Genomic DNA, 24,731 nt, shown 5'->3' with positions numbered 1-24,731 from the left:
CAAAGTTTGTGGACCACTGATGTAAATAATGATTTTTATTTTTTCTTGCCCATATTTTCTTTTTTTTGGTTTTTAATGTTTACATGTTTATTTTTCAGAGAGAGAGAGAGAGAGAGAGAGAGAGAGAGAGAAAGAGCCTGAGTGAACAGGGAAGGGGTAGAGAGAGACGGAGACACAGAATCCGAAGCAGGCTCCAGGCTCCGAGCTGTCAGCACAGAGCCCAACGCGGGGCTTGAACTCAAGAACCGCGAGATCATGACCTGAGCCAAAGTTGGATGCTTAACCGACTGAGCCACCCAGGCGCCCCTTGCCCATATTTTCTTTTCTCATTTCTTTTTTTTCTTGCAAGATGTTTGTGTAACAGTGCTTAATGAATTATGTAGAATGGACTTTGACTGAAGAGGCTGAGACAGATTGCTAACTTCCAAAAGTAAGACTGTAGACAGGAATGGTGAGAAATGCACTATTCCCTGACCAGGTGAATGGGGGAAACGAAACCTTAGTGACAGGGAGATTGAGTGAGGGAGACTGAGTGTATAATTTAGGGTAAGGATTTTGGTGGGTAGCAGAGAGAGGTATGATTCAATATGAAACATGACAGTGTCACTCCGGTAGATAAGAGTTATAACACTGTAACATTGAAGGAGACGAAGACAGCTAAAGCTTGGCAGTTGACCTTTAAACATCCATTAGAGAAAGTTTAGCCCTTGTTACAAGAGGGCAACCACTATTAGAAAAACCAGATAGAGAGGCGCCTGGGTGGTTCCATCGGTTGAGCATCTGACTTCAGCTCAGGTCATGATCTCACAGTTCATGGGATCGAGCCCCGTGTCCAGCTCTGTGCTGACAGCTCAGAGCCTGGAGCTACTTCAGTTTCTGTGTCTCCCCCTCTCTCTGCCCCTCTCCCGCACATGCTCTGTGTCTGTCTCTCAAAAATAATAAATAAATGTTAAAAAAAAAAGGGGGGGGGGAAGAGTGGTACTGTTGTAAGAGGCAGTGGAACTTCATGCTGTAAGCTGTAATGGTAATGACCACATGGTGGTCCGTGGGCAGATCGCCTCCGTGACTTTTGGAAGAAAACTGAAATTGTCAAGGACAGTGCATCCTGGCATGCGGCCAGGGGAAAGGGAGAAACTTCTGGGACATGAGGGATCGAGTCTTTTTGGTAGGAGTTTAGGCCAACAACTAGCTGTTCTACCTCTCTGGACCCCCACGTTACAGCACAAAAATGCTGATAAGGAGGAAAGCAGGCAAGTTGATCACTCGCATAAATGTTCTGAAATCCAGTACAGCTGCAACCTTTAAGACGGCACAACCTTTATTATTTTTAGTGTTGCAGATGTTCTTATGGGTGCATATGTGGGAGCATCCTACACAATCCGCTCCAGTTCTCGATTTACTCAAGGGGGGAGAAATCACCACCCAGCTCAACATCTAGGACTGACGTGTTTAGGGTAGGAGGGCGTCTTCAGTGCCATGGGTGGGAGGCGAGTGTGGTGTCTTTCCTCTGTGAAAGCTGAAAGATTTGATAGTCTTAACACTCTGTGACATTTTTAAAACTTGTCCCAGAGCATACAATTCTATTTCTTAAACGCCACTCTTTGCAATTTCAAGGTGATTTTGAATTTGTACTGCTTGATTGAGAGAAGTACCATTATGCACAGTTTTTCTACACGGTGCCCTTTTTCAATTTTGTAGTGTATTACACTTTTCACTGATCTTTTCTGTCCGCTTTTCTTATCAGTGTGCTTAACAAAATTTTATTCGAAGGCAGATGATCCTAGACACTCTGGGTTTGTTTTCTGTAACATAAGGTTAATTCATCAGCAGTGTTTACCTTTCATGGTGTAAGATTGGTTAGACATTTCTCAAATCTCATTATTATTTTTATTTTTATTTTTTTAATTAAAAAATTTTTTGTTTAATGTTTATTCATCTTTGAGAGACAGAGCATGAGTGGGGGAGGGGCAGAGAGAGAGGGAGACCCAGAATCCGAAGCAGGCTCCAGGCTCCAGGCTCCAGGCTCCAAGCTGTCAGCACAGAGCCCGATGCGGGGCTCGAACTCACGAACCATTAGATCATGACCTGAGCTGAAGCTGGATGCTCAACCGACTGAGCCACCCAGGTGCCCCTCAAATCTCATTATTTTTAAAGCTATTGGCTCTTGGGCAGAGTGGGAAAGAGTGAGACAGTGGATTTTAATTAAATGCTAAGTCCAAAACTGGAGATCTCTGTTTGAAATATCATCTAAGCATATGATAGGTTTGTGTGAAATATTAGACTTGTGAATCACTTAAACGCTTCAGAGTAAAATTGGTTGAACTGATGCAAGTTATTGCAACAATCCAAAACAGTCTTATCTGTTTCATTTCTGGTGCACTAAGTAGAACATTCTAAGGGCAAAACCACAATTATGTCTTTGTCAGGTGTGTGCTCTGCGTCATGATCAGTTTTCCTTGTATTCGTGAGAATGTCATGACTGTGGAGACGTGTGTCTTTTTCATTATAATGCATGTCTGCGTCTGTTGTTGTCCTGTCTTTTTCCTTAATCTTTGGAAGCATTCTGTCCATCTATATCTGCGGGCCTTTATATGTCATATCTTGTCTGCTCATCCACATGGTCCCCACTTGCATGTACTACGCTGTTTTGTTTCCTTTTATGAAAATATTTCAAACATACAGAAAAGTACAGAGACCAGTATAACGAGCCCTCATATGCCCACCACTTAGCTGTGATAGCTTAACATTTTGCCGTCTTTTTTTTCAGATACCTATTAAAGTGTTAAATACAGGTGAAGCTTTTAGCCTCTCTCTCCTCGGGGAGGAGTTAAAATAGCGGAGGAACAGGGCTACCTTGTCCCTTGAACACAACTAGATAGTCTGTCCCTCCTCAATTGCATTTCTCCCCTTTTCTCTCCTGAGGTAACACTACCCCAAATTGGGGGTTTATCATCCCCATGAATATTTTAATGCTTTTTCTGTATTCATATGTGTGTATGTGTATATCCATATATGAATCCACACACGTATTGTCTTACGTGCTTTTGAAATTTATAACACAATATTGTACTTCTTCAGTTTACATTTTTGTGTAATGTCATGCTTTTCGGTTTTACCTGCCCTAGTATCCCCCATTATCAAAACAAAATCAAACAGGGGCTCCTCGGTGGTTCAGTTGATGAAGCATCCAACTCTTGATCTCAGCTCAGGTCTTGATCTCAAGGTTGTGAGGTCAAGCCCCACGTTGGCTCCACACTGGGCACGAAGCCTACTTAAAAATGAATGAATGAGTGAATAAATAAGTAAAACAGAACAAAACATCTACCTCCACCCCATATCGCCCCTCCAGCTGCCACCTATTTTTTGTGCTCCTTCATTCTCTCTTGAACCCATGCTACTCAGCCATTTTCTCCACCATTCCATGTAAACCACTCTTATCAAGGTGTCCAGTGACCTCCATGTTACCAAATCGTGTTGTAATTTCTCAGTTCCTCACTTCACCTCTCAGCAGTATCTGACACACTTGATCACTTCTTTCTTTATATTACACTTGATTTAACCTCCTAGGTTACCACACCTTCCTTTCTCCTACCTCGTGGCCACACCTCCTTATTTCTTTTGCTGGCTCCTCTTTATTTTTCTATTTCGAAACAAGTTGAACAGAAAAGTATAGAATGGCAAGTGAACATTCCTCCCAAACTTCTGTTCCCTCTCACCAATAATGGACATAAACAGACTTTGTACATGTGTGTGTGTGGATTTCATAGGGGAACCAATGCCTCATTTCAAATTGTATGTTTTTAATTGCATTTTTTACTTGCACATTGTATTTATATGACTATAATGTCTTACTGTTTTTATTGATTGTGTGTGTACGTGTGTGTGTGTGTGTGTGTGTAAGCTAAAATCATTAGCCCTTTGTTGTCTCTCATGTGTGCGTGGTGAATGTGTCTTTCCTAGTTCATCAAATGCCATTTGGCCTTGTGATATTTGTTAAAATACAGAGTTCTAATTTTTTTGTATAATTACACTTAACGGCTTTTTTTCTCTTATGGTTCCTCGACTTGGGGTCCTGCTTACCTTCTCTACTGCATGATTATAACTAATTTCACTTGGATTCTCTTTGGTACTGTTTCAGAGTTTCATTTTATCCCTTTGATCTATCTGGCATTTATTTAGGATGCCCTAATGTGATGTGCAGTAGGATAAACTTATTTATTTTTCTAAATGGCTACCCGATTGTTCCCTGCTTATTTCATCCTTTCTTTCGCCATGCTTGCTCGACGGCTGTCATTACCATCGAGTAATTCCTGGACGAATTTGAGTTCCTTGCGAGTTCTTGAAAGAATTTATTTTGTGTCGTTTTTTTTTTTTAAGTTCGTTATTATTATTGTTTTTTGGTAATCTCTACACCCAATGTGGGACTCGAGCCCACGACCCCTTAGATCAAGGGTCGCATGCTCTTCTGACTGAGCCAACCAGGTGCCCCTGTTCATGTTTGTCGTATTTTTCAAACCACTGCAGTGTGGTTCTCCCCACCTGTGTTCAAACTACTCTTGAAAAAAAGGTAATCACTGACTTTATAGCTGTCGAATCAGTTAGCTGGTAGCTCACTCGTTCTGGGCAGAACTTGAAACAGTCGAATCCCCTCCAGCCACTATTCTTCGGAACCCGCCTCCTTCCTTAGCTTTAATCGCACATTTCTCTTAGTTTCCCTCCTACCTATTTTCTCTCTCTCTCTCTCTGCCAACTTATCTTCCTTGGTTCCTTGCACAACAGTGTTTTGGGGATTACCCTTTCTCATGGCGAAGGCGCTTCTGAGGAATATTTCCCAATTTCATTACTCCAGCTCTTAACTGGCTGCATATCCTTGTATTTTCATTTCTACTTCCGATCTAAATCAAGGTTTAGACGCCTTCTGTCTTCAGTTGTCTGTTTGGTGCTATCTGGTGTGCCCTAGAGTACTTCGGTGTGTCTACACCAAACCATTGTTCTCCTTCCTTGCGGTATTTTTCCTTTTTTGCTATACCCTGCCTCGCTTGGTATCATTACCATTTCCCCAGTTACTTAAATAGATTTTGTCTTTGCTGTCACCTTATCCCTTTAATATCTGTGAGTCCCGAGTCCTGGTTTTCCCTGGTGATCCCCATAGCTCTTCTCTGTGCTCTTAATTCATGCTTTGACTATGGGAGTGGTTTCTGAACTGGTCTAGTAGTTTCTGAACTAGTCTCTGGAAACTTGTAGTTTCTCTCTCTCTCTGATCTACCCCCACATTGCAAGTAGTGTTAACTTTTCTTTTAATGTTTATTTATTTCTTTTGAGAGAGAGAGCACAAATAGGGGGAGGGGAAGAGACAGAGGGAGAGAGAGAATCCCAGGCAGGCTCCATACTCAGCACAGAGCCCAATGCAGGGCTCGATCTCACGATCGTGAGATCATGACCTGAGCCGAAATCAAGAGTGAGATGCTTGACTGACTGAACCGCCCAGGCACCCCAGCAGTGTTAATTTCCTAATATATATATATTTGGTCATACAGATTCCTTGATTGAAAACAGGTAGTTTTAGTTAAATCTTGCATAAATGGATCACTGTTTACATTGTTTACTTCCTCTCCCTTCCTAAGTTCACTAACGTGAGACTGAAGAAATGGAAAAATTCGAAAGGACAAAGAACAGGAGTGGAAACATTGACAATCGTGTAGTTTAAACTAATCTTTTACCTGGTCAGAGGAAGTTACAACTTCAGAATCTCTCCCGACTCGAACTTTTGGGAGAAACCAACATATTCTTCCCATAGAACTCCTCATATTTCCAGACTCAGAGGCATCTGGTCTGCAGAAGGCAGGAATAAATCTTGAGATTGAAAATGTGGGCTGTTCTTTGAAAGTCTTTATAGTAAGTGGGTGGAGTTCCATGTCCCGACGACATCCACTACTCTGTGCCTTGGGAAACCAGAGGTTTGTTGTCTGGAGGCTTTGGATGGGAAAGCCCCAGACTCTGAGATATAGTGCAGCCGGTGGATTCATTGAAACCGTGGGATCGAGCGAAAGTTCTAATACCTCATTCTGGGGACCTGTATGTTCCACTCTAGATGCAGCTGATAAAAAGGGACATGAATTATTTATTTTCACGTTGCCAGATTCCTAAGAACAATCTAGCGATGGCTGTTTACCTCTTGGCACATCTTCTAAAAAAACAGTTGTAGAGCCTAAAAAAAACAATTGAAATTTCTCAACACCTCTGGGGCACCTGGGTAGCTCAGGCAGTCGAGCGTCTGACTCTTGGTTTCCGCTCAGGCCATGCGTGATCCCAGGGTCGTGGGATTGAGCCCCGCGTTGGACTCCGTGCAGGGCGTGAAACCTGCTTGAAATCCCCCCTCTCTCTCTCCCTCTGCCCCTCTTCCCCTGCTTGCACGGTCTCTTTCTAAACTAAAATGTAAAAAAGTTTCTCAACACCTCAAAATTCTCTCACCGCTTCAACATTTTTGGAAAAGGTAAGTCAAAGGTCAGTTGATTTTGAGATGCTTAAAACTTTTTTTCATTGAGGCTACTCAGTTTCTTGTAATAACAGAAAATATGATTGTGTAAATAAATATAAATGCTATATTGCCATTTGATTTTTTTTTTTTTTTTTAGAATTATGAAGACCCAAGAAATAGAAGGCAGGAAACAATGAAGAGAACCTTTTTCTCTAGCTTAATTATTTTAGGTCTTTACATAGCTTCATTACAAACAATTATATAAACAAACTAAATTGCATAGTCTACATCTTTATCTCCCCAGTGCAGTAAATTGATTTTATCGACAAGAAACCTTTAACTAAAATATACATTCCTGCTTCCCAATATATTTGAAATCAATAGAGCACGTGAAATATACTCTACATCTCCCATGCAAAGCATTCACATTTACTAGAAACAGTATATTAGACTTAGTTTGCTGCAACCCCACCTGCTCTTTTTCCATTAAAAAACCACCACCGAAATAAAAATTCAGTCCAGATCAAGAAAACAACCCCCCTGTTACCTATTCTGTATTTTGAAGCTTTCAAAATCTTATACCTTTCTAGCTTTAATTCTGACCAACCACTTCTAAAATTGTGGGCCCTGCTTACGGGCTTTTGAGACTTTGTATGCTCCTGGTAACGTGGGATGTAGGGCTATGTATCTCCTTGGCAAATGTTGGCCTCCACTCTTCACCTCTAACTTCTCTGGTCTCCCCCAACTTCATGCAGGATCTCAGGTCTCCTTAGGGTTAATCGAACTTCCTGTGTACCTGGTTGTTATTCTAATGATTTCACCAGAAATGTAGTCGATACTGTCTAATGAGCCACTCTGGAATTTTGAAGATAATTTAACAATTGCAGATTCAATTCCTTTAACGTTCTTCATTTTCTTAATTTTCATAAGCTAGAATATGGACGTCAGGAACATGGACGTACATTTTTGTCTTTCGGTCACAAAATGTGTCACGTATTACATAGATAGAATAATTTGAAAATTTTAGTATTGATTTTTATAGTAAATATTGACTTCTTTTCCTCCTGAACAGGTCATTATCCCAGTTTTAGAGATGATGGATCATCTTCATAGAGGGGAATCAGTTGCTGCAATACTCCGTAACCGGTATATTTATGGAAGCAATTTGCCTTATAAGTTATATAATGTCTCTTCTGCCTGTGTTTATACCTGAAGTTGGTACTTAATGAATATGTGTTGAATGCCTGGATTAATATACACTATTTGCTGCGCGAGTGAACAAAAGAATGAACAAAGGAATGAGAGATGGAATGAAGAACATGTCAGTGACCATGGGTTCTGAGCTGACAAAAAAATAGAGAGTAAAATTGGAAATCATAATTAGTGTGAGTTGTGACCCCCTGACATTCAGTAAATGGAGCCATTGACTTGAAGTTTTTGTTTTAAGCATATCGGTGAATACATACGGGTATCCATTGCTTGACAATAGATGTCTCAACCAAGTAGTTTTTAAAATAGCACTGCCCTGTGATTGTACATTTCTGTTATTCAAAAATCCAGTTAAAGCTTTTTTCAGACTGTAATGAGAAATTCAGAACTTTCTCTGACAACTTGTGATTTTAAAGTCATGGTTTAAAGAAACGTAGCCTTTGCTTTGTAGGTGTGAAAGAGTATCCCTTGTTCCCAATAGTTGAATTGTATGGTTTGGGTGAATCGTTTGAAGTAATATGCTGGAGTTGTGTACATCATGGCTCAAACGCTTACTAGTCGTCTAGACTTGTGCAAATTTCTTAATTGCACAAGTACCTTAACTTTCTCATCTATGAATTGGGGATAATAATATTGGTTGTTTTAAGGATTACATAGGTGTCTGTGGGGTATGTAGAGAGAGAGAGAGAGAGAGAGAGAGAGAGCTTGGCAAATAATGCATGGTATGTTGGTGCTATTCTTGAAACGTAAATGTGGGATTTTAACTATTTGGAAATATAATATTGTGTTTCTGAATTCTGATATGCTTTAACATAGGTGCATCTTAGAAGAACATGAAAAGACAGAAAAGTTCGAAGTAAGAAGGGGCCGTATATAAAGTCAGTTATTCGACAGATACAATACTAGGGATTTTACATAATAATCCTATTAGGGAAATAATATATGAAAGGTGCCTGTTGGTTGAAATGTGTACTGTCGTGTGGGCAAGGTGCCGTAAGGTAGACTTCTTCAGAGACACAGAAAGCACGTAAGTCATAGCAGGAATAATGTGTGGCCATGTTGAGGGAAAAGAGAGAAGAAAAGAATAACCGGGGGGAGGGGGTGAATTCCTAACAGTGCGTTGAGTCTGTGGGGTCCAAACACCGCTGAGTAGGAGGGTCTATAACACACATTTGGAAGAGGAAATAGTGGAAGGGCTGACTTCCAAAGGTCAAGTCCATAACGGAGGTAGTTATAGCATATTTGAATTTGTTTCCATTACTTTTTATGGAGCTATAATTAAATGCAGTAAAATATGCAAGCACATAAATACACATCTCGATCGTTTTTTACGCATGCACACATCCAGGTTACCACAGCTCAGAGCAAGATATAAAACAATTCCACCCCGCCAGAGAATTACCTTGTTCCCCTTTCTAGTCTTTCTGTCGCCTCCACTCCTTCTGAAGAGAACGATTATGCTGACTAATGTGGTAGTGTTGCTTGTTCTTGAACTTCATGTAAATGGAGTCAGACACACTGTTGAATTCTTTAGTGTATGGCTTCTTTAGTTTTTTTGAAATTTTGAAATAATGTTTTTGAAATTTATCGTGATCCTTGCAGGTATCAGTAGTTATTTCTATTTTACTGCTGTGTGGCATTCCTTTTTTTTTTTTTTTTTAACTATACCACAATTTGTTTATCCACTTTATTTATTTTTTTTTTTTATTTTTTTTTTCAACGTTTATTTATTTTTGGGACAGAGAGAGACGGAGCATGAACGGGGGAGGGGCAGAGAGAGAGGGAGACACAGAATCGGAAACAGGCTCCAGGCTCTGAGCCATCAGCCCAGAGCCTGACGCGGGGCTCGAACTCACAGGCCGTGAGATCGTGACCTGGCTGAAGTCGGACGCTTAACCGACTGCGCCACCCAGGCGCCCCTATCCACTTTATTTTTAAAGACGGTTTTTATTTTTTAATTTTTTTATTACATTTATTTATTTTTGAGAGACATAGTGAGACAAAGTGAGAGTGGGGAAGCGGCAGAGAGGGAGGGAGACCCAGAATCTGAAGCAGGCTCCAGGCTCTGAGCTGTCAGCACAGAGCCCGGGGCGGGGCTCGAACTTACGGACCGCGAGATCATGACCTGAGCCGAAGTCAGATGCTTAACCAACTGAGCCACCCAGGCGCCCCATTGTTTTTTATTTACTTTTAACTAGGCTCCACACCTAACATGGGGCTTGAACTCATGATCCTGAGATCAAGAGTCGCATGCTCTACTGACTGAGCCAGCCAGGCATGCCTAGGTACCCTTTTTAATTTTAGCCATTCTCTTGAGTATGTAGTGGCTTCTCATTATGGATTTCACTTTGCATTTTCCTCATGTGTAATGATGCGAGTATATTTTCATATGTGTATTAGCTTTTGTCTATCTTTTAGAAGTATCTGTTCGAATCCTTTGCCCATTTTAAAATTTGGCTTGTTGTTTTCTTTTTGCATTTGAGGAGTTTTTAAGTTTATTCTGAATATTTAGATATATTGCATCATAAATATTTTCTTCCAGTGTGTGGCTTGCCATCCCATTTTTGTGGCTTTGATGAGCAGAATTTTTTTTTTATTTCGACGAAGTTCAGTTGATCCTTTTTTTCTTTTATACTCATGCTTTTTGCATCTTAGCCAGGAAACCCTTGCCCTCCCAAATTTGAGGCTTTCTTCCTGAAATGGTATGCTTTTAGCCCTCACATTATAAGTTCATTCTTGACCAGAAACCAAAGAATCTGAATAGTTAATAAGAACACTTTATAAAAGTCTCTGTAGTTTTTTTTTTTTAATATTTTTAACGTTTATTTATTTTTAAGAGACAGAGAGACAGAGCACAAGCAAGGGAGGGGCAGAGAGAGAGGGAGACACAGAATCCGAAGCAGGCTCCGGGCTCTGAGCTGTCGGCACAGAGCCCGACACGGGGCTCAAACCCACAAACCTTGAGATCATGACCTGGGCTGAAGTCAACCGCTTAACCGACTGAGCCACCCAGGCACCCTGAGTCTTTTTGTAGTTTTAATTCTAAGTTAATACCTTTGTACATGACGAGGTAACTGAATTGGAACCTGAGCCATACTTGGCAAGGCATAAGGAACTAGTTGTGTGACTAGTTTATAACACAGCGACTTTTGATTTCCTGCTGTTCTAATCTTTCTTATTATAAATAAGACTTCTTTGGAAGAAACCGATAATTCTGATACTTAATAAAATGATTCAGAGCATAGAAAATGATGGAAAACTGCCCCATTCATTTTATGATGCTGCAGAATTCAGGTATCAAAATCTGAGAAAAAGGTTGCTTGTTTGTGTGCACAAATTATAGATCAATTATGGATTCGAAATATAACCCAAACACATTTAGGAATGTATGTAAAAAATTAACCCTCTGTGACTGAGAATGTTTCATCCCAGAGTGTTAATTGTTTAATACTGTGAAAGTCATACGATGCATCTGTTGATAGATCTCCTTAAAAGAAGAAATGGTGAAGGTGTTTGAAAAAATTCAGCACCCGTTTTAAGAATAAAAATGTGAGGGATGCCTGGCTGGCTTAGTCGGTAGAGCATGCGACTCTTGATCTTGGGGTTGTGAGTTTGGGTCCCATGTTGGGTATAGAGATTACAAAGAAAAATTATTTTTTTAATTTTTTAATAAAGTTTATTTATTTTGAGAGAGAGAGAGTGAGAGAGAATGAGCAGGGGAGGAGCAGAGAGAGGGGGAGACACAGAATCCGAAGCAGGCTCCAGGGTCTTGAGCTATCAGCCCAGAACCCAACGCGGGGCTCAAACTCACAAACTGTGAGATCATGACCTGACTCGAAACTACGGATGCTTAACCCACTGAGCCACCCAGGTGCCTCTTAAAAAATACATTTAAAAAAATGTGATGGAAGCTTGCTCTCTTAGCAAGAAAAAGAATTCTCTCTCTAAAACCAACAACACACACACACAAAAAATAAAATAAAAATAAATAAAACCAACAACACAGCATCATACTTAATGCCAAATGTGGGAGTAGTTCCATAGGCAGAAACAAAACAAAGATACCTACAACCATCATTACTTAATATATATTTATAAGTTCTGGCCAGTGTCAGTAAAGTAGCATAGGTAACGGAAAGGAAGAGCCAAGAAAAAAAGTGATCAAGTTTTAGAAGATAGGCTTATTTACCTACGAAAGGTAAGCCTTAAAAACAACTTCTTAGTTGACAGAACTCTAATGAGTGCTAAAAAGTAGTGGGATATAAGGATATAAGTGGGGGCGCCTCGGTGGCTCAGTCGGTTAAGCGTCTGACTTTGGCTCAGGTCGTGATCTCACGGTCCATGAGTTTGAGCCCTGCGTTGGGCTCTGTGCTGACAGCTCAGAGCCTGGAGCCTGTTTCAGATTCTGTGTCTCCCTCTCTCTCTGCTCCTCCCCCACTCATGCTCTGTCTCTCTCTTCTCAAAAATAGATAAACGTTAAAAAAAATTTTTTAATAAATTAAGAAACAGTACCTTTTGGGGCATCTGGGTGGCTCAGTTGGTTAAGCATCTGACTCTTGATCTCAGCTTAGGTCTTACTTAATCTCAGGGTCACGAATTCAAACTCCACAATTGGGCATGAAGCCTACTTAAAACAAAACAAAAACCTGAACTCTTCCCAAATTATTATATAAATTTAACAGGAATTTAAAGTAATTATTCAAATAAGATAATGAATGTATTAAAGAAATGTATCCCCATTGCTTAACACAATGTCTGGCATATAGTAATTGCTAATCAAAAAAAAAAAAATCTAACAATTTCTTCTGTGTGTAATTCAACAAACACATGCTCTGTGACCACTAAGTACTAAACACTCTCTTGTGCTGAAATATGATGAAAAGTGATGAATCTTTTGTTCTCATTGAGCTTATATTTTGGTGAATGTAGGGGTAGGGTCGGATAGAAAATATATATATTGGAGAAAAGTGCTATGCAAAATTAACAAAGCATGTAGAAAGAAAAAGAATTAAGGGTGGGGGCGCCAATACAAAAGGACATTAACCTCTTACGAGTCTTAGATGCTTTTAGTCTTGGAGTCTATCGTTCATCGTACGTTTTACCCTATCTGAAGTTTCAGTCCCGCGACTCATGAGGTATTGGGAAAGATCGGCCACACGTGGCTTACTTCGCCGCGAACGGCATTTCTATCTGAGCGTCATCCTCCCAACACATTACGGTCATGTCTGAGAGGGCACACGGTGCTAAGAGTCACCCCTTTGGTGTTGTGTTGGTGGTAGTTCTTGATGGGGTTCCTAGCCCTAATAAGGATCTCTGCCACGATGTGCAAAGCTGACGGTGTTCCGGTTTTCTAAAAGTACTGTGATAAATCAACCACGGTGTAAAATAATTGTCTGGTACTTGCAATACAGGAAACAGAGTGCTGGACTCTACATAATAAGGTTGCCATCCCTTTAACAAGTATCATGTACCACTCACTGGGCCAGGTGTTAGCGCTAGAGCAGTGAACGCTAACACGTGGTTCCCTGCCGGTCAGGTGGCTATTGTAGTAGCCGGTATAAGGCACGAGGAGCATCTGAAACAAAGGTGAGGTCAGGAGGGAACTCCATCTTTGTAGACGGAGTTGTGAAATATTGAAGGGTAAATTTGACAGTATTTGCTGTTCAACTAGATTCTTCACATTCTAGTCAAAGTGATCTTTGCTAATTGCGCCTGGGTGGCTCAGTCGGTTAATTAGGTGTAATTTCAGTTCAGGTCATGATCTCGTGGTTCACGAGATCGAGCCCCGCCTCGGGCTCCATGGCCATCAGCGCGGAGCCTGCTTGGGATTCTGTCTCTCCCTCTGTCTCTCTGCCCCATCCCGACTCGTGCGCGTGCACATGGGCGCATGCTCTCTCTCTCAAAATAAATAAATAAACTTTAAAAAAATGAAATAGGGGCCCTAGGTGGCTCAGTCGGTTAAGTGTCTGACTTCGGCTCAGGTCATGATCTCACGGTTCGTGGGTTCAAGCCCCGCATTGGGCCCTGTGCTGACAGCTCAGAGCCTGGAGCCTGCTTTGGAGTCTGTGTCTCCCTCTCTCTCTGCCCCTCCCCTGCTCATGCTTTTAGTCTTGCAATCTCTCTCTCTCTCTCTCTCTGTCTCAAAAATAAACATTAAAAAAAATGTTTTTAATGACATATAATTGCTAATCTGATAATGTCACCCAGATTGCCTTTTCCTGTCTCTTACTATTGAAATCTCACCTGTTCTTCAAGACCCCGATCAAATTCCATGCCCTACCTAAAGCTTTCCTTGATTGATCCAAGCAGATCAGTGGGGTCTCTTTGCCTCTGAACGGTTTTACCCGGGCAATGAATTTTATCACATATGGTCCTGCATTAAAGTAATTTCAGCATGTCTTTGCTTATACCATAATTAAGGGCGTCCTTTGAGCGAGTGACTAACTATATCTACTGTGTGTTTATATCATATATAATACAGAATATTGTGCATAATAGGCATGCATTAAATATTTGAGAACGTACAACATTTGTCAACAGTTATTTGTTGCTGATGATTTTATTTGGTTAAATTGGGTAGTTTTGCTTCCCACAGTCAAGCCCTACTTATAGTTAAGTAATTGAATATTAAGTGACAATCATTAAAATCGTAAAATAGGGGCGCCTGGGTGGCGCAGTCAGTTAAGCGTCCGACTTCAGCCAGGTCACGATCTCGCGGTCCGGGAGTTCGAGCCCCGCGTCGGGCTCTGGGCTGATGGCTCAGAGCCTGGAGCCTGTTTCCGATTCTGTGTCTCCCTCTCTCTCTGCCCCTCGCCCGTTCATGCTCTGTCTCTCTCTGTCCCAAAAATAAATAAAACATTGAAAAAAAAATAAAATCGTAAAATAGGCTCATGAAATTCAGTACAGATTCTAGGAAAAAGCTCAGACTTTTTTTTTTAACCGACATAATATATAGTTATTTCTTTAAAAAAAATTTTTTTTAACGTTCATTTATTTTTGAGACAGAGAGAGACAGAGCATGAACAGGGGAGAGGCAGAGAGAGAGGGAGACACAGAATCCGAAACGGGCTCCAGGCTCTGAGCTGTCCGCACAGAGCCCGACGCGGGGCTCGAACTCACGGACCGTGAGATCTTGACCTGAGCCGAAGTCGGATGCTTAACCGACTGAGCCACCCAGGCGCCCCTATAGTTATTTCTTAATAGTGTATGATGTCAAGGGAACACAGGGTTTGATTCAGTTCATTAGATATTTAAAAATATTGATCCTTTACTATTTGTCAAGCACTGTCCTCCTGTGTAAAATTTAAGGATTGGAAGATACCATTGTTCCTTTTAGTTTTAAAAGTCTGGAATTATATCATTAAGCCTAAGCACATAGTAGGTGATAAATAAACAGCTGTTTGATTACATTCAAGGATGATCAGTCTTTGAAGATAAGCCCTTTTATTACTGTTTTCGTAATTTGGCTTTATAAACTTTCAGGAAGATATGTTTTACTGTGCCTTTTAAGGATTGAAAACTTATGAGGATCTAGTTTTTCCTTTGCTGAAGTAAGTGAGGCTATGATTATAATAAACTGAAATCTTAGGCTAGGAAGATGCCTATAAAGATTAGACGATGAGAGGACAATGTGTGAATTTCTGAGGCCAGTTACATTTAATCTAATGGACTTTTATTTTGGCTCAGCTATTCAGTAGGTTTTGGTTACCCATTATTATGTCATAATATATTGCCATGGGCACATGTGCAGTTTAACAGCATACTTGTTCCTCTCACTGAAGAGTTGGGTGCCTTCATACAAAGGACACGAACGTATTAGTGATGTCGCATGTCTAATCTATCTAGAGGAGTTTTCCAAGCCATAGAAACTATTTCTGTTCCCGGGGAGAGGAATTACTTCCCTTACTCCTCTTCTTTAATTCTGTACATATTCTACACATTCTTTCTGGGCAGGCTCATCTACAGCCATCACCTGAATCTCTATGTGTCAAGGTCTGAAGACCTTAACATTTGTATCTCAAGTCTAAATTTTTTTCGTGAGTCCCAGCCTAAAAAGTTCTTTATTCCCTTCTCCACCATTTTGTTTTTGACTCTACAAGCAATATGTGTTTACGATAGAGCACTTAAAAATAGAAAATTATATATACACAGTGGAGATAATCACCTAAGGTAATCTCTGTTAGCTCCTTGGTGGATTTTTACTCTAGTCCCATGATGCTTTTTCATTTTTAAAAAATTTTTAAACATTATTCTTTTTTTAATGTTTATTTATTTTTGAGAGAGAGAGAGAGAGAGAGAGAGGAGAGGGCAGAAAGAGAGAGAATCCCAAGCAGTCTCTGTGCTGTCAGCACAGAGCCCGATGTGGGGCCCGAACCCACGATCCGTGAGATCACGACCTGAGCAGAAACCAAGAGTCAGACACTTAATCTACTGAGCCAGCCAGGCGCCCTGGTGTTTTTAAAAATGTAACCGAGTTTGTAATTATTGAATGCGATCTGGTTTCAGAGTTGTGGTTAAGAGCAGAGGCTTTGAAGTCGGCCCAATGTAAGTTAAGATCAAGCTCTGCTCCTTTGCAGCTGTGTGAACTTGGGAAGGTTTCTTAACCTCTCTCGGTCTGTCTTCTCATCCATAAAATAAAATAGTATCACGGCGTGGGGTTGCTCTGAGGAGAAAAGAAAATGTTTTGAAGATAGGTCTTGGCACATGGTACATACGTTCTCAGTAAATGGAAGCACTCATTGTTTTCTATACTGTATATATCATGTCTGTATCCTGCTAATTTCCTTAGCTGTCTCAGGAGCATTTTCACATGCCAATAAAAACTTGTTAGAGACACAATAGCTATAAAGTATAAACTCTTCCATGGGACAAATGATTTCTTAATATGAACTATTTAGTTCACATTTGTACCCACTTTGGGGGTATTGATATAGTATCATCTTTTCTCACCTCGCTTTAATATTTATCTTTTTTCCGTCTGTTTCATGAAGTTGTTTTATACTGTGTCAAACCTGTTTACTCCCTCCAACGTACATTTTGGTTGTTACTCTGGTTGAGTTTCCTTGCAGTTGGCCAATATAATTTACACTTTCCTCATGTGATCTTGTTATCGTATTTGACTTCCTCTTCCTGGTTTATTGAGGCCATGTTTTCTTCTTCTCTTGAATGTGTCAGAGGCTTTGGACATTGTTTTCTGGCTCCTATGTGAAAGCATTTGCAGAGTTCTGCTCTTTCCCTGAGTGTTTATGATGACAAATCTTTTCCTTGTTTTTTGATACATTTTCATTGGCCCCGTGCTAGCTGTTTTTCTGTTTGTTTATTCTCAAAGGAAGAAAGATTCCCGGAATGGCTTTTGCACTGGCTGTTCCCTTTGTCTGGAACATCCTTCCCCGTGGTCTTTGTGTGGCTGGCTCTTGTTTTCACATCTCCACTTAAATGTTCTTCCCTTTGAGAGATTCTCTTTGACTACCCAATCTGAAATAGCCACCTGTTTAGTGTGACATCACCTCAGTTTAAATCTCTGCATTTTCCTTCTTTCTGTGTTTATTATTTATCACCTTTACATATTAGTTACTCAATAAAAATTTGCTGAGTGATTGGATTAACTGTTGTCCCTCTCTGTGTGCTCTTGGGTGCTAATCCAACCCCTTTCTCAGACTTCTACCCATGAGTCAGTACTGATAGAAATGAGCAATTGGAAAAAAATATATGAGGGAGAAGACACAAATCTGCCTTACAGAATTCCAAATTTTATATATGTGTATGTGTGTGTGTGAGTGGGTTTATATGTATGCATTTTCCCCATCGAAGAAAAAGAACTTCATCTCCCTCCTGCCTTGAGTTTGGACTTCCTGACTCACTTTCGAGGAAAAGAGTGTGGAACGGAAAAAAAAAATAATACCTTTACAGTGAAGAAATCTGGCAAATACTACCTGTGGTCGTCAGAATCATGGCCCCTCAAAGATGGCCACAGCCTACTCCCCAGACCCTCTGGCTGATAACTGCGCATGGCAAAAAGGACTTTGCAGACATGACGGGGTTGAGATGGGCCCAATGTCATCACAGGGGTCTAACGGGGGCACAAGAGGAGTCAGAGGCAGAGGAAGGAGATACGAAGATGGAGACAAGCTAGAGCCACACTCTTGGAAGATGGAGGGAGGTCCACAAAGCCACAAAGTGCAGGTGGCTTCTAGTGCGAGTGGAGGAGGGGCAGAGAGAGAGGAAGGGAGAGAGAACCCCAAGCGGGCTCCGCACAGACTGTGAGATCAGGGCCTGAGTCACGATCTGAACAGAAATGAAGAGTTGGACACTTAACCGAATGAGCCACCCGGGCACCTCCTGTTCCTTATTTCTATGGTAGTGGTAGCGACGATCAAAGTCCCAATAAATAGTATTAATAGTTCCATTGGCAATAGTCATTATAATAGCTAATACTTAAATAGCATTTGCCTTGTGCCAGGTTCAAGCCCTATATATTAATTTATCTTGTTTTCATAATAATCCCTATCGTTATTCTCATTTGACAAACAAGAAATTGAGGCACAGAGGGTTTATGTTAAGGTGCCTGAGTCACACACTAATGCGCCTGGATGCGGGGTTCAGACCCAGGAAGTTCAGCCCCAGAGTCTGTGCCTTTAACCTTCTGCCTGTCTGTCTCCTTCCTTGGATTGTGAGCTCCCTGAGTGTTGGCAGGAGAGGGGCGGGGGGGGGGGGGTTGACTATCCTGTGTCACCTGTCCTAAATGCGTTTCCATTAACTGGTTCACCCAGGGTAACTGGATTACCCTGACAAACTAATACACGGTAGGTAGTTAATGGTTAACCAGTTCCATGATGATCTTTTAGAGAGGGCAGCAGATGAATAAAAAGGAATAGCTCTAAGTTTTGTGCAGGCCTTCTTATCTGCTACCCATGGCGTTGACCCCTAAGGCCGAGCCAATTCTGCTTACTTTGGGTGTATGCATACATTGTGACGGATAGGTTCAGTGCTATAAATGAATTGGGAGCTTGAAAGGGGATAAAAGTAAGTTTTTCTTTAAAAACTTTTCACTTCTCTCCTTTTTCTTATCTTTCATTTCCCTCCCTTTTCATCTTCCCAGCAAATGCAGTTGCAGGGAGAGTGTTAAAAGGCGATGTAAAATTTTGAAAGGTTCCTGAACCATAGCTGGGTCATGTTCTATTTTGGGTTACATTCGGTTCTATTTTGGGTGACAAGGAATATGGACCCATGAAATAATGCAGAGCCTTAATGAATGTGGATGCTTTTTAAAACCAGGCAGAAAACAGGGGCGCCTGGGTGGCTCAGTCGGTTAAGCATCCGACTTCGGCTCGGGTCGTGATCTCACAGTTAGTGAGTTTGAGCCCCGCGTTGGGCTCTGTGCTGACAGCTCTGAGCCTGGAGCCTGCTTTGGATTTTGTGTCTCCCTCTCTCTCTGCCCCTCTCCCACTCACGCTCTGTCTCTCTCCCTCAAACATAAACAAACATTAAAACAATTTTTTTAAATAAAAAAAAAATAGGCAGAAAACAAAGTTTTCCTTTGTCTTTCTAGTTATCAGTGTTGTGTGAGATTTCAACTCCCAACCCCCCAGCACTTTTGCTTTTTTTAAGCTTTTATTTTTGGGTAATCTCTATACCCAATGTGGGGCTCGAACCTATAACCCCAAAATCAAGAGTCGCATGCTCTACTGACTGAGCCGGCTAGGCGCCCCTTCAAACCCATTTTTTTTTTTTTGACCATTGTTTCGTTTCACATTGAAATGACCAGGAAAAAAGTATACCTTTACTTTTTCTTGGAAGCTGTACCCTTTCATCGGATTAGCGTTTCTGTACCTGCCTTTGGGGTTCATCCATGGCCATTTGAAGCTCTGTGTCCCTCATGCAACCCTACTCTGTCTGGGTCTGATCTTAGCACTCCGTTTTCTGGGAAACAAAATAACAGAGACAGCAGAGTGAATTCAAATTAAACTTGATGTTGTTCTTGACAGGAGCCATGCCTTAGATATAGAGAGTGTCGTTGATATTGCCTTGGCACATTATTGAAAACACTCTTACGTAACTTCGTCCGAACTTGTCTGAGATCAGCCATTGTCCAGAGTTGGCAAATCTGTCAGGCTTAGCTAAGTTCCTTTTTTTTTTTTTTTTTTGCCTTCCCAAGCCTCGGTGGCTGTCAGAGCCCGTGGGAGGCCACCTAGAACACACTTTTGTCTCCAGGGTCCCCAAGGCAGTGCTCACACGGAGGAGGCCTCTGGGGACAGAAGACCTATTTGATCTGCAGACCCTGCAGTCTGCACGTGTCACATGAAGGAGAAAGGAGGGACATAGAAGCTTTGGATCCTGCCCTCCCACACACTCCCGTTAAAGGTGCTTCATTTACCCAGTTTCCACCTTCTGTGGAAAAGGCACAATGCAGTGCTGAGCTTGGAGTTTGAGAAACCCCGTTTTTTTTGGCCCTGGCTCTGTCACTGTCACAGTGGCAGTTTATTGCATCTGCTGCCCGTTTCTTTCTTTTCCTTTCTCCTTCCCCGCCCCCCCCCCCCGAAATACTTTCTCCTTTCCTCGAAAATGAATGACACAATATGCTTGCCTTCCTTTGTTCCCCGCGCAAGGTAGACCCTGAATCAATTCTGGTTGATTTTTGAAAGGAGTTGAACACACAGTTAAGGTTATTTGTTTTGCTAATTATAGTTTGCTCCTCAAATGACAGACTACATTTCTTTAGAGCTAGAAACAGATGGTAGAGATAGCATTCAACCGTCTTGAATGTAAAAAGACAGGGAATCTGATACGCAGAGGTGAGAGAACTTCTCTGAGCTCACATAGCAAGGGAAAAGAGCCAAGACGTGAGTATTCAGGGGTTTATTTTGACACGCTTATGTGTCATTTTTACATCAGAAACATGCATCGCGTAGATTTAAAGCCAAAACAAGTTTCTTTTTTTTTTTTCAGTTTTTTTTTTAATGTTTGTTTATTTCTGAGACAGAGAGACAGAGCATGAGTGGGGGAGGGGCAGAGAGAGGGAGGGAGACACAGAATCCGAAGCAGGCTCCAGGCTCCGAGCTGTCAGCACAGAGCCCGATGCGGGGTCGAACTCACAGACCGCGAGATCGTGACCTGAGCCGAAGTCGGTCGCTCAACCAACTGAGCCACCCGGGTGCCCCCCAAAACAAGTTTCTATAGCAAAATGTATTTTGTCAAATTTTCAGTATTGCACAGTGGATGTGATAAACTTACAGTGAAATTGATGGAGCCTTTATCATTATTTTTATGGGTAAAAATACTTTTTCTCCTAGCTAAATAGTTGAAGTGGTTTCTTTTCTGTGGGTTGGCTAGGGAATAAGTATTAATCTAATAATCAGTGGGGAGGAGGGACATAGATTAAAATAGAAGGGAAACTCAACACAGTCTGTCCTACACTTCCCCAGGAGTGCAATTCTAGTGAATGTCTAGTGTAGTATTTGGCCTTAAAGATACACTTAATGACAGGGGCGCCTGGGTGGTTCAGTTGGTTAAGCGTCTGACTTCGGCTCAGGTCATGATCTCATGGTTTGTTGGTTTGAGCCCCGCATCGGGCTCTGTGCTGACAGCTCAGAGCCTGGATCCTGCTTTAGATTCTATGTCTCCCCCTCCCTCTGCCCCTCCCCCGCTCATGCTGTGTGTGTGTGTGTGTGTGTGTGTGTGTGTGTGTGTGTCTCTCTCTCTCTCAAAAATAAACATTAAAAAAAAAAAAAAGATGTACTTAATGACACATTTACATCCAGGCACACCTCTGGCCGTTAACGACATTGTTAATTCAGGCCCGACTTGCTCTCCTGCCTCAGTTATCTTGTCTTTCCTTAAAACAATTTGCTAAAATCATCAGATTGTTTTCCAGCTATCTATAACCCCCCATGTATTAGTTTCCTCTTGCTGCTGTATCAAATTACCACAAACTTAGTGCTTAAAACAACAGATTTATTCTTTGACCGTGCTGGAGGGCATTGCTGGGCTGCCTTCCTTTCTGGAGGCCCTAAGGGTGAACCCATTTCCTTGCCTTTCCCGGCTTCCAGAGGCTACCTGCATTCCTTTCAAGGAGGCAACTGTAGGTTGAATTCTTCTCACATCTCATCCCTTGGACTTTGTCTGCTTTCTTCTAATTTTAAGGACCCTTATGGTTGTATTCAGCCCAACTGGATAATCTAGGATAATCCCTCCATCTCAGGAAAATTTAATTACATCTACAAGGTCTCTTCTGCTATGTGAGGGAACATAGTCACAGACCCCAGGGATTTGGAAGTGGATACCTTTGGGGGAGGGACCTTATTTTGCCCTACCCTACCCAACATCCATGTCAACTATTCCGTGCTGTGTCTTTTTCTTCTGAGGGTGTTAAGATAAGGGCTCTTTTTTCTATTGTAAACATTATGTTTTAAGACACTCATCATAAATGCTTGTCCCAATACCCCCATGTACTTCCTTCGCTTATTAAGAGATGTCCCACCCATTAAAGATGATATATGTGTATGTGAAAATTATAGAAATTTTGGAAAATGCAGAAAAGAAAAGAAATCACACATTATTCCATCCTATCTAATATAAACCAGTTATTGTGTTGGTGTACTTCCTTTCAGCTGTTTTTCCATGCATATATTTTACATAGTCATCAGTATTATGTACAATTTATCGTTTTTTTGTTTTTTTTTAAAGTGACGTGCGGCTTGAACTCACGACCCCAAGGTCAAGAGTTGGATGCTCTATGGACTGAGCCAGATAGACACCCCAGTATTTTTTTTCCTTCCACAACATGATACCATGAACACTTTTCTGTATTAATAGTCCTTCCTAATCACCTAATGAAGAAAAAACATTTTTCTTACAATGTTAGTCTATATTCATGATAGAAAACTTAGAAAATACAGGAAAGTATAGATCAGAAATAATTTCTAGGGGTGCCTGGGTGGCCCAGTTGGTTAAGTGTCCGACTCTTGATTTCAGCTCAGGTCATGATCTCACGGTTTGTGAATTTGAGCCCTACCTCAGGCTGCTTGGGAGCTTCTCTTTCTGTCTCTCTCCCCAGAGCCTCCTTGGGATCTTCTCTTACCCTCTCTCTCTGTCCCTCCCCCACTCGTTCCCCCCCAAAAATAAACATTAAAAAAAGAAAAAAATTTTAATCCCCTTTTTCAAATTTAACTACTTTTAACATTTAGATATATTTCCTTCAGTCATTTTTTCCATCCTGTTTTTTGTTGTTGTTTTATTTTTTTAATATTTATTTTTGAGAAAGAGAGAGAGACAAAGAGCACAAGTGGGGGAGGGACAGAGAGAGGAAGATACAAAATCAGAAGCAGGTTCCAGGCTCTGAGCTATCAGCACAGAGCCTGACACAGGGCTCTAACCCACGAACTGTGAGATCATAACCTGAACCGAAGTTGGCCACTTAACTGACTGCGCCACCCAGGTGCCCCCTGTTTTTTTATAAGGCAAAATTTAGACTCCTATCTTATGTGTAGTTTTGTATCATGCTTTTCTTTAATAATAATAAATAACATTTCCCCCATGTTTTTATTCTGCATTGTTTTCGGTGGTAAATTTTAAAATAAATTATATCGGGGCACCTGGGTGGCTCAGTCGGTTGAATGTCTGACTCTTGATTTTGGCTCAGGTCATGATCCCAGAGTCATGGGATTGAGCCCCGTGTTGGACTCCGTGTTGAGCATGGAGTCTACTTGGGATTCTCTCTTTCTTCCTCTGCTCCTCAACCCCGCTCATGCGCTCTCTCTCTCTCTCTCTCAAAATAAAATAAAATAAAATAAAATAAAATAAAATAAAATAAAATAAAATATAAAATAAAATAAAATAAAATAAAATAAAATAAAAAATAAATTGTTTGGGGCGCCTGGGTGGCGCAGTCGGTTAAGCGTCCGACTTCAGCTCAGGTCACGATCTCGCGGTCCGTGAGTTCGAGCCCCATGTCGGGCTCTGGGCTGATGGCTCAGAGTCTGGAGCCTGCTTCTGATTCTGTGTCTCCCTCTCTCTCTGCCCCTCCGCCGTTCATGCTCTGTCTCTCTCTGTCTCAAAAATAAATAAACGTTTAAAAAAATTAAAAAAAATAGTTTTACAAAATTAATATGGTCATCATTTTTAAAACTTAGAAGGTACACGTATGAAAAAATAAGAAAATTCATATCGTTCATAATTCAGTCAGTCAATATTTGGATCTAAAGCATACATATAAAATGTGTGTATAGTTGATTTACAAAAGTGGCTCATACTATACTCTTTTGTATCCGCATTTTCCACTTAATATAACAAGGATATTTTTTGTGCCCTCATTGCTTTTCAACATCATTTTATGTAGCATCACATGAGGTATGCTTGTAAGGCGCTTTCCACACTGTCTGAACATGATAACCACTCACATGTTATTTTTTCTTGTAGTTGTCGTCAGCCTCGTCCTAAGAATTATTTTATTGTATGTATGTGCCAAAATTTATATGAGCATTTTTCTAGTTGTGACTCTTTTTATTTTGAAACAATCTCAAATTAACAGAAAACTGCAAGATCAGTACACAGGACTTTTTGTTTTTTCTTCTCGAATCATTTTGAAGTAACTTGCTGATACAGTGCCCATCGGCCCCAAATCCTCTAGTGGATAATTCCTATAAATGAGAACATTCTCCCGTATAACCTCAATTCAACCATCAAAATCAGGAAATTAACATTAATAACATCACTACATTCTAATCAAGTCTATTCACATTTTTCCAATTCGCCCCAAAGTGTTCTTGATGGCAAAAAGTTCCAGTTCAGGATCATGCATCGCATTTCATTGTAACGTCTCTTCAGTTTTCTTCCTAGGCTTCCATGACCTTGACACCTTTGAAGACTGTATTGGCCAGTTACCTTGTAGAATAGTTTGCAGTTTGGGTTAGTCTTAATGGTTCTTCATGATTATATTCAGGTTTTGATTCTTGGGCAGGAATCACACGGGAACAATACTGTATTTTCATTGCATCCTGCCGGGTGACACATGGTTTTGATTTGTCCCATGTTGATGATGTTAGGTTGA

The 24,731-nt window shown here is 41.0% G+C and overlaps 1 protein-coding gene across 2 annotated transcripts in view; it reads left to right on the top strand.

Annotated features, from left to right (window-relative positions):
• KLHL13 (kelch like family member 13) overlaps positions 1-24,731 on the top strand; it is a 206,596-nt gene that overhangs the window by 75,453 nt on the left and 106,412 nt on the right. Inside the window, exon 2 of one of the 2 annotated variants that reach the window (XM_043571142.1) lies at positions 7,551-7,624. In XM_043571142.1, the coding sequence (XP_043427077.1) occupies positions 7,572-7,624 (53 nt within the window). In that variant the 5' untranslated portion in view covers positions 7,551-7,571. Of the gene's footprint in view, positions 1-7,548; positions 7,625-24,731 lie in introns of those variants that run through there. The other variant, XM_043571143.1, reaches the window with a different exon arrangement.

Source organism: Prionailurus bengalensis, chromosome X (genome assembly GCF_016509475.1).
Source record: "Prionailurus bengalensis isolate Pbe53 chromosome X, Fcat_Pben_1.1_paternal_pri, whole genome shotgun sequence".
NCBI lineage: Eukaryota > Metazoa > Chordata > Mammalia > Carnivora > Felidae > Prionailurus > Prionailurus bengalensis.
Note: the sequence above shows the minus strand (reverse complement) of the source record. Positions and strands in the feature narration are given on the sequence as shown.